The sequence below is a fragment of the Morone saxatilis genome, unplaced genomic scaffold (assembly GCF_004916995.1).
Source record: "Morone saxatilis isolate NCDOM2014 unplaced genomic scaffold, NCSU_SB_2.0 Contig16, whole genome shotgun sequence".
Taxonomy (NCBI): Eukaryota; Metazoa; Chordata; class Actinopteri; family Moronidae; genus Morone; species Morone saxatilis.
The window spans coordinates 13,383,920-13,394,648 of NW_023339718.1; the positions used below are offsets into that span (position 1 = coordinate 13,383,920).

Sequence of the window (10,729 nt, forward strand, 5' to 3'; positions counted from 1 at the left end):
AAACAGACAACTGTATTTATTACTGTTTCAAGTTATTTACATCTGTTGGATTACAAAATGTGGAATGTGGCCCGAATCAGAGTGAACGTTTCTCTGTCTCGTGTTGAAAATGCAACAGGATTTGTTTTTTCTTTTCTTGGCACACGGACTCATGTGACTTCAACAGCCTTACGTGTGTGTTTGGCATTTAATTTCAGTGCAGGTGCCTTTTCTATCTGGAGAATGTGCTTTGTGAGTTTTGTGCTCAATTTAGGCAGTGTTTTGCTTTCTGAATCGTTGTAATTCACAACAAACTAAAATAAAAACAACCTACGCCCGAGGAATGTAAAACAGAATCACCAGCAATAATGCCACAAAAATGCTATGTATGAAAGTGAGATTCAGTTGCTTCCCAGATGGATTCACATAACAACAGCGAGGGTCTGTACTGCTGCTTCCTTTATCTTGAGATGAAGCAGCATCTCTGATACTTCATAGACTTTTATAAAAGATTCACCACACCTGAAAACAAGGGACCTGCTGTGCTGCATCCAAACCTTAGTCTAACATTTGTGAAGAACAAAGGCATGGAAATTGTTTTTTTTTTTTTTTGTGAATTCAAAGTGCAATATCAAAAAAAAAAAAAAAACATATATATCAACAAAGAACCGAACTGTTACAGCAACAGGCAGGAGGTGTCAGTTCCTTCCATCTACATTAACACAATAAAACATTTCTGAACAATAAAACATCCCAGTGGAAAAAAACACAACTGGAGCATGAACATACATGATATCACTGTAGAGGTGGGCACCAAATATGGATTTTTACACATCAGTATCAGTTCAACGCATCTGCAAAAACACTGATTAATCTGCTACACATGGACTACAGTTTGAGCTGCTTCTTCTAAGTAACACAAATAATCTAGGTCTTACTGATGAGGCGTTAATCCACCTTTTCAATCATTGTTTTTTAACTGGTGTGACTCCAATTTATAATCTTAGGCCAAAGTTTTTAATTTCCTTGAAGGCAGTCTTAATCAACCCTGTCTGTGCCTTCGCTACAGTATTATTAATTCTCTACAGGCCTTTGTTTCCAGACAGCTCCAGACACTTTTGTGAAACCCTTCTTCTACCATTTTTTTAATTTAATAAACTCTAGGAATCTACTGTTAGCACTGTGTAACTCATCTGTGGCCCAAAAATTCTTCTCTCGAAGAATGTAAGACCTCCATCCATTTTTCACGAGAGTTTCAATAACCTCAGCCAATTTTGATATCTCATATCAGTGACCACCATGGCATACAACACTCATTCATGCTGAGAGGGGATCACTACTGTCATCCTTTAACACTCATTTGTTCACATCAATGTGAAAAATGCAACTGTGTCTCCTTCACTTCAGTGGTGCCATTAACCTCACTCAAGGCAACACGAGAAGATGTGATGGAACGGGTGAAAAGGGGGATGTTGAAAGAAGAGTGGTGGAGTGATGTGTGGGTGGCTGGAGAGAATCTCTCAGACACTACAAGGTGTCGTGTTGCCATCTCGGAGATGGTTGCCAGGCAACAGCATCCTTCATAGTCCTTTTTCGAGTGGTAACTAGGTTACCCCAACTTACTATCATCATGTTGCCGCTTTGCTGTGTTTTAACAGCAAAAACAATGTCCCTCTTCCTGTTGGTCGCTAACTTTTACCAGCTGGTTTGGCCGGGCGCAGGCGTCCCACCCAGGCTGGTAGGGGGGTGAGAGGTTACACCAGTTCGTCCAGCAGAGTCCCTATGCTATGGTGCTGCTCAGGTGGGCCAGCTATGGGTTTGTTGCACATGGGGCAGACGCAGCGCACCTCCAGCCACTTTACCAGACACCTGTGCAGAAGAACATGGACAGGAGAGACATTAGAAGAGAAGCCAAACTGGGACCCATTTCACCAAATTTGCAACATGAGAACATGAGACACTTTTTTCTGGTCAAAACAAACGCTGTGAGTAAAAGTGGTAACACCACACTATAAAATCCTTTTAAAAGTCACTCCTTTATTAAGGAAGTTCTTGCTATTTCTTCCTGCTTTAATTTTCTCCAATTGCTTTTCCCCGCAGTCAAAGTCTCTACGTTCACAATTCTGACGTCACCAGATCTGACCAATGTTTTTTCTGCCATCTTCATATGGATCAACAATGGAGTCTAATCACTTCAGTCTTTCTTTTCTTTTTAATAAATACTGTTATACATTTCCAAATGATCTCTCCTTATTAAACTGGTATTTGATCGGGAAAGTATTTAAATTTGTTTCAGTCTTGTGTCTGCCAAACTGTTTCCTTTCATTTCAGTGTCTGAACAATGTGACGCTCCTTCACCCCATTCACCTTCACTTTAATCAGAACCGGCACCCAGTGATCCTTCCACTGAGATTCCACTCCACATCACATCCGTCCAGATCTTCAGATATCGTTCTTCACTCCTTCAACAATGCAACCAATATCTGGAGTCTTTGGGGGGGATATTCCTGTACCGTTTATGGCTCGACTACCTAAAAAAAACCCTTCCTTACAAGATCATAGTACTAGATTGACCTGCCATCTACAAGGTGTCCTCTGCGATACACTATTGCCCTGACAATTCCTTCCTTAACCTGAATAGAAAGAATCGGGAAAAGCGAGTGAACGAGAACTCCTGAGGTGCCGTGTTGTAGTCGGGAATACTCAACCGATACTTCTGTGTTATTCCTGATGACTGGACTTCACATCAGACATGAGCATTTTCATTTTAACAAGCCCAGGCTGGTGCAAAGTGGTAACAAGAGCAAAGAAAGACTCCACTGTGCTCTCCGGTACTCACTTCCTGTGGAAAGCATGTTGGCATGGTAACACTCCCAGCTCGTCTTTCACTTTGAAGTCCTCCAGACAAACGGCGCACGTCTGCTGTGAGTGACAGACAGGACAGAGATAGGTCAGTCATTCGATGATATTATCATGCATTATGTTTCTTTTTTTTAGTGTCACATTAAATAAGTTTTAAGCTCTGCAAATGTACATCTATAGTAAATCACATCCTTACCCCATGAAGACTCAACTTTTTTGGATCTCCCTTTAGTACCACCTGTAGGAGTAAAAAAAAAAAAATAATAATTATATTTAGGAGAGATTTCATTGATTTATACCTTAAAGTGTGCTAAATATTAACCTAATTTTTACCTCTCTGTATCCAAACCGCTCACTCTGGGCTTGGTGTCGTAGTTTGCTGTGGATGAAAAGAGAAACTTCTTGTTACTTAAAGCGGTGGAAGAACTATTTACATCCTTTACTCAAGTACAGTTTAGAGGTACTTAACTTATTTTTTTCCATTTCACCATACTTTCTTATTCTACTGCACTATTAGAGTTACTGGTAACGTTGCAAATTATGAATTTACAGACAAAACATGTCGTCATCTTAGAAGATATTTGTTATAAACTACCCAACATTAGCTAAAATTAGCATCACCTCAACCAACTACAGCAGTAAATGCTACTTATACATGAAAGCAACACAGCTCACAGGGACTATTTTCTGCATAATGAAAAATATAACTACAGGGTTATCTGTAACAGATTATTTATCATATTAATTTAGAAAAGAAAAGAAAAGAAAAGAAAAGAATCTAAATAAATCTTCCCGAAGTAAAAAAAAAAGTAAAATAAGATTATCACATAAATGTACTTAAACCTGAATTAACAGACTTTTTGGCCACTTGGGGGCAGCACAAACAAGTTGTAAACACAACAATGACACACTGGTGAACTTGTTAGCAAACTTTTTTCTATTTACTCTGCTATTACTAGCAGACACAGAGACACATTATCAATTATTAGGAGTCGTGTCTGTGACGACCTTTCAGCTCTGTTTTGGTCACCACTAACTCCTTATGGAAATATCTGGCTCTGCTAAAAGCTCCATTATATTCACCAGTTTGCAAACAATGTCTGTCTGCTGACTGATTCTGGACGGGTAGAGTTACGGTGGGTTTGTCAGAACTGTAACCGGAAACACTGATGAGACCTGTGAGACTGAACAAATACGACAAAAACAATGGGCTGAAAGACACTTAAGCACTTTGTAAAGCTGAAGGAAACTACACAGCTCGGTAATAATTCTTTGTAGGTCTGTCATTATGAGTGACCCCTTTAACACTACTCACAGTCATTTAACCTATTGTTCATGTAAAAACATTGATGAGGTGCAGCTTTAAGTCAAAGTTCATAAGTATTATCAGTAAACATACTTAAAAATATTGAAAGCAAAACTACTTATCATGCAGAGTGGAGTGTTAAATTTGTATATTTTACATGATTATTATTCTTGATGCATTAATATCTAGGCAGCATTTTATTATTGTTACTGATCTTGGCTCATTGTAATTACTTTATATACTTTTGAGTAGTTTAATCCAGCGAATTTTCAAACTGGGATCCAGGAACCAACTGGGGTCCTTGAGTGAGTTGTAGGGGGAGGAATAAAATATTTTAACAAATTGTTTAGGAAGTTGCAACAACAAAGGAAGAGTTAGGGTTGTGATTTATTGTAATTTATAGTGATCCCAGTTTGATCATTATTTGACTATGAAGACTTAAATATAAAAAATAAGATACTACCTTAAGACAAAATGCTCTCCAAATGGGGGTTCATGGTCTAATGTGGATCTATTGTGGGAAAACTAAAAAATGGAAAACCCTGGTTTAATCGATACATATGCATAACATCTTCATAAATTGATCATACATTTGGTACGTAAAATAATAATCTGCAAAGTAACTCGTAACTATAGCCGACAGATAAATATAACAGACTAAAAACTACAATATTTCCCACTGAAATGTAGTGGAGTAAGTACAAAGTACGGGCATTAAATGGAAATACTAATTGTATTTAAGTATAGTACATCAGTAAATGTACTTACTTTCCACTTGTTTATTAAGAGATAAAGATGTCTGTATTTATTCAGTTCAACAGCAGGTCATTGGATTCAGGCTCAGATTTAAGTTTGTGTGGTTAAATTATGGAGCTTTGTGTAACAGAAGCTGTGTAATTGCAGGGTAAGCTCTGATAATTAACTGTCTTTTGAAACAGCCACACTGGCCACACATCTACAGACAAATACATGTTCCTCTGCAAGCACACACACACATTGTTCAGAAGTGATCATGTAACTACACGCAAATGCTAACACACAAACAAACTTATACACAAACACGGCTAATGAGTATGTTGCCTCTTTGAATCCCTGCACCGCCCCCAAAACCAACAATGGAGAGGAGATCTTTATCACTTGGCGAGCTGAGTCTGTTCAGGCAGTTATTTTTGGCCTCCTGTTTTTACACAACTAAACATAGACTCAAATGTCTATCACTGTCTGTGATTTGAGCCTGCAACTAAACGCAGTGAGAGCATCTGAGATGAAAGGTGAATGTTTATTTGTGAGCTGATCCGCCTCAAAAACAGAAATAAATCATATCTCTGTGAGTCACTGCTTAAAGTAAGGAAATTACAGTTATTCGCTGTTTTTGTCACTTGGTTTATTGTTTACACTGATTGCCGCTAACAATCTTCCACGTAGAACAATGTGAGGATACGTGTTTTACATGTGCTGAGGTTTCCCATGCCTGGAGAATGATATGAAGTGGGTGAAAGGGGGGCATGACGTTTCAGTTCAGCTATTGTGCCCAGTCTACAAGAATAGAAAATCCTTATAGAAATACTGTACTGTTGACAATTTCTTATTGTATGAAGTAACAATGAACTCAACAGGTGTAAAATATATAAGGATAGGTGCAGAAAACTTAAACAAACTCAACCAAACCAATACTGTTCCATTGTAGAAGTGATAGGCTTAAGTTAAATGGAAAAAAAGACACGTATTTGGAAAATAATTTAAATTAAAACAATTGGTTTATTAATGCTTTACTAATGTGCCAAAATAAAGTAATGTTTTTTCGGTCAAAATATCTTCATTTGGGGGCTTTCCCAAGCAAATATATGTGATTGTTTGCCATTAAATCAGCACATATTTCTGCCACCCTCAGGCCACCTAATAAATAGTTTCCTTGACATCAACTACTAGATAATTTACATGGTTGGTAGCCTATGATTAATTTGGATGACTGATCAATTATTTGAATTAGCAAAAAGTAACAACAAACAAGTTTCAACTTCTTAAACGTGCTTGCTATCAAGGAATATTTATATAGTATTCAGAAGATGTAGAAAATTGTCTGAACGGCTGTTCACGGCAAAAATTGACAGCAATCATCCCCAACCTCCAACTCTCTGAGGTCAAAGATGCATTGAAAAAGCTTAACAATAAATGTCTCAAGATCGCCAGCTTCTGCTCCTTTCTGCAGGCTTAATAATCCAATGTCATTTCATCTCCCACAGTTTACATTGTCCAGGAAAACTTCAACTGTCTTTTTTTAAAGTTTCAGACTTCATCAACTTATGTGTTATATGTATTATTGATTAAAACAGACAAACAGACATTTAGAACAAAGCTCAATTTCTCTTCTCTAAAGTAATATGGTGAGACAGATGTTCTCATCTTATCATTGCAAATGACGAAACTAAATACCTGAATCATTCTTTGATTGTGTATTTTTAACATGATTTTAGACTTGACAGTATTTTTACCATATTTTTAACATATGAGTAGACTGATGAATTAAAAACTGTGTAAAGATAATTAATTATGCCAATATGAATTCAAATAATGATCTAATAACTGGATTTCATAAAGAAATAGCAGAATCTATTTGAAATAGGAAGTTTATTTTTTCATTATTCCATATGGTAAACGTGACTGCGTCATATTTGCAGTCACATTCATTTGTTTCCTGCTTTGACATTTACAGTTTCCATTTTATGATCTCTTTAATTTAGAAAAGGTATAAGCAGAGTGCCACCTGAAAATTAAATTAAATCCAATACACAGAGCAACAGCTGGAGGTCCTGCTGCTTTTTAAATAAATCAATTTACTTACTAATTAAATATGCGTCAGAACTTGTTTCTGGATAACTTCTGCTTCCAGGTAAAACTTAATCAGGGTTACAGAGACACTCTTTATATGCCCAATCTCTCTCTTCTTAGAAAGAAACAGATTTAACTAACTTATTAGTGTCTCTGTCCTGATAAGCTGCCATCCCTATTGCTGTGTTCATGTGTTGGAAGATGATCTCCAGCCTGTCATTTCTGCTGCTAAACTCTCTTTATTTTCACAGTTTCCATGTGCTTTCCAACTCTTTGTGGATAAAATAGCACCTGTGTGACCATTACCGGCGTTACAGTATGGCAAACACTTGTAATTATAAGAAGTTTTGCAGACTAACCAGTCATGTTTCCTGTTGGTTAATGAACAACTGTGTTTTTTCTCCTCTGGGATATGGACCCGCAGGGAATTTGACAGGTCCAGTCTAAAGGATCTCTGACAGGAAATGAGTCAGTGAATGTATCCGGGGAAAGCGGCGCTGGTTGCTTAATATCTCTAAGTCACTTTATTGTCTGGCTAAAAACACCTTCAGCTTACCCTTGCACCTTGTGCTTCTCATAATATCTCTGACTACTGTAGCTGCTGTCCTTAATGGAACCACAGACCTGTCGCTGTTATAGCAGATTGGTGTATAATTAAAAGCTGTTATATTTTTGGCTTGTGCTTTTAGCACCCTTGTGGTTTTGTACTCTTGTACATTGCAGTCACTGCTGTGTACACCCCCACTTTGAGCCACTATTAGAAAAGCAACTGTCTGAATATGAAGGCTGAAAGGATTGCGTGTGCTGAGCAAATCTTACCCAGATCTCACCTTTTCAGAGAACTTAATATAATTGCTTTGTATGATTAAAGGAGGACACCTAACATAGACAAATTGAGACAGAGTGCAATTTTTCAGTCATTCAAGTTAACATCACAAACTCCCTGACATACGGGATTTATGAGAGCGTGTCTGAGAGAGATAATAGGAAACCTGCCCCCAACAGCGAATGGCATTCATCACTCAGTATTCATCTGGTGAATCATCCAGTCTATAAATGAATTCACAATCACACTCCTACCCAAGACTACCTTCAGCATGTTAATGGGGCCAAAAGGAAGTGACTCATTGGTTATGATTCATAGGTTTTAAGAGAAACAGGAAGGATCCAAGGTTTTCTGACAGACTTGATTGTCAATTTAGTGTTGAGTCCAAGCCAAAAAAACATTCATGATTACAAAAACGTGGTTTTTGATAATTGCTCGCTCTGTTTGATACTAATTGACTTATTTATGCAAGATTTTCTTCCTCTCTAGGTAATAACTACAATGTAAAAATATCTCAGAAATTTAAAAAGATGTAATCATTTCCTTTAGGTTTGCCTGAGAGTAGAAAATAAATCTCACAATAATTCATCTCCAAATGAGAATACAAGAATAAGTTTTGGGGCTTTTGATAGGACAGCTGATCATAGACAGGGAAAGAGGAGAGAAAGAGAGAGAGAGAAAGAGAGAGAGAAGGAGAGAGAGAGAGAGAGAGAGAGAGAGAGAGAGAAGAGAGACGGCATGCAAAAATGGCAACAGGTTTGGAATTGAATCCGCCCACTGTAGGAAGGACTCAGCCTACATGGGGCATGCGTGTGAGCTATAATGCGCCCCGAAAACAAGCAACTAATTCATGCTTATCACTTTCTGTTGATATTGAAAAAATAATCTCATCAAATGTCCACTGTTGAGTAGCTCTGAGGGCTGTATAAGGGTTTCTCATCCATGTTGGATTAAAGGACCATTTACATTTACCATTGTTTGTGACGTGGATTGTGCACTTTATGCTTTCTAGACAGACAGCACGTTGGCTCTGTATGTCTCCAGCCGACACACACAAGTTTTTTGTGTTGTTTGACATTTTAACACAGGCAATTTGGATGGCAATTCAGAATCACATCCAACTCCAAAAATAGCACACCACATTATAAGATGTCAGGTAATTTACCAAATACAGATGCTCAGTCATCCAAAGAGAGCTCAGGAAAAAACAAGATCCTATTGCAGGTGTTGACGTTTCCTAATGGGATTTTGTACACTGCATACATCCGTGTGTGGCGTTTTTGTGTACTCCCACTGTGTGCTCTTCAGGCCATGTTTATTCTGAGCAGAGTTTCTCTGCAGTTTTCCTCACTGCTGTCCTCACACATTGTTACGGGCTGCTTCCTGTTGCCTCATATCCCGTCCTTCAGACACAAACGTCCCCTCAGCTCATCAGGGAGTTCACAGTCAACAGCGGGAGAGGTCACCCTGTTCCTCTTTTTTTTCTCCTACCTCCTTCCCTCCCTCACTGTTTCTCGCCTGCACACATATACACACACACACACAAACAAACACACACACACACACACACACACACAATTCTCCTGTGGGAGAGTTTTAAGGATGGCAATGTCCACCCACTTTGGTTCAGACTGCAATCTTCAACAACTATTAGATGAACTGCAATGACAATTTGTGGCATGCTAGCACACTTCATTCTTATCAATATGTTAGCCTTGACAAGACAGCTTCACAGAGATGTCTGTAGACAGGAGGTGTGTTTTCCCCCTTAGATCAATATGTTTGGGCTGATTTGAACATAGAATGTACTCTGGTGCAGAACAAAACCACCACACAGAAACCCTTTGGAGGAAGTGGTCTCAGTCTGATTACTGTAGCTGTTGGTTTGTGGTGGGAACACAATCCAACTCTAAATGGTTCCCACCAGGTGCATTCCGGGATGAGGGTGAACAGTCGCTAGCAGCTAGCTGGAGAATGAATCAAGGTCTGAGCTAAAGTAGCAACAAATAATGTTGCCTTCTTAATATTTGGGCAGGACCTTCTTCCTGTGTTTACTTTCCCACTCCTACCAAAGAAACATCTAACCAAAGAGCAGAGTATGTGTTCTCACATGGATTTTACTGATGCATTTTGGTTTGCTTGAATTTTGTTTGGGGGAAGAGAAAATGGACCTACAGGAAAATGCAATTTTACCACCTTGTCCACTGATTATAACCAGAGCAAAAGAAGTATAGGTTTGAAAACAACCCTTGTTTTTTTCCCCAATTTCTTGTTTTTAATCACATGATTCTGTTTCTGTTGGCCCTCACCTGATGAAGTAACAGCAGAAGATGAGGCTAAGGATGAAGACAAAGATGCCTGTCCCAAAGATGACCATGTAGATGTTGAGAGGCAGGTCCTGGAAGGTGATGGGCGGCATGGTGCACGACTTGTTGGAGTAAACCAGTCCCAGACCACAGAAGCACCCTAAACAAAGACAGATGGAATATTTACAGGAAGAGTATAGTCAGGAGTGGAGACGTATGCAAAATATGTCTCAAAACACAACTGAATACAACTGTACACATATTTCTTTATAGTGCTATGAACGGGCCTATTCTGCTCTTTGTGGGAAGCTTAGGGTCAGACCTGCAGCTGTGTCCACCTCTAATGGAAGCAAAAATTAAAGCTTAACACTAACACGCGCACAGACACAAAGAAAGAGGTTGAGAAAGATGGCCACTGCACTTTCCTGTAATGGTAAATTAGTCCTTTTCAGTATTGTACTTTAACATTTAACACACAAAAACACTCCTAATGCGGTATCCAAGCAACATTGTTGTATGTATCTCTTAACACAACAGATCTCGGATTTTTCTGTCTGATAACAAGTCAGTGGTCCGAGAGTCAGTGAGTGCAATTTGATTACAGTTTTTCTCCATTGGTTT

The 10,729-nt window shown here is 38.6% G+C and overlaps 1 protein-coding gene across 2 annotated transcripts; it reads right to left on the minus strand.

The window, feature by feature from the left end:
• Positions 1–10,268, minus strand: rnf122 (ring finger protein 122; the record flags this gene model as incomplete). 2 transcript variants are annotated; one of them, XM_035659239.1, is given in 5 exon segments in its annotated part: positions 1–1,848; positions 2,819–2,898; positions 3,038–3,079; positions 3,175–3,220; positions 10,112–10,268. In XM_035659239.1, coding segments are annotated over 5 exon segments (440 nt in total), but the record flags the coding sequence as incomplete, so codon positions are not given.
• Between the last annotated feature and the right edge of the window lie 461 nt (positions 10,269–10,729).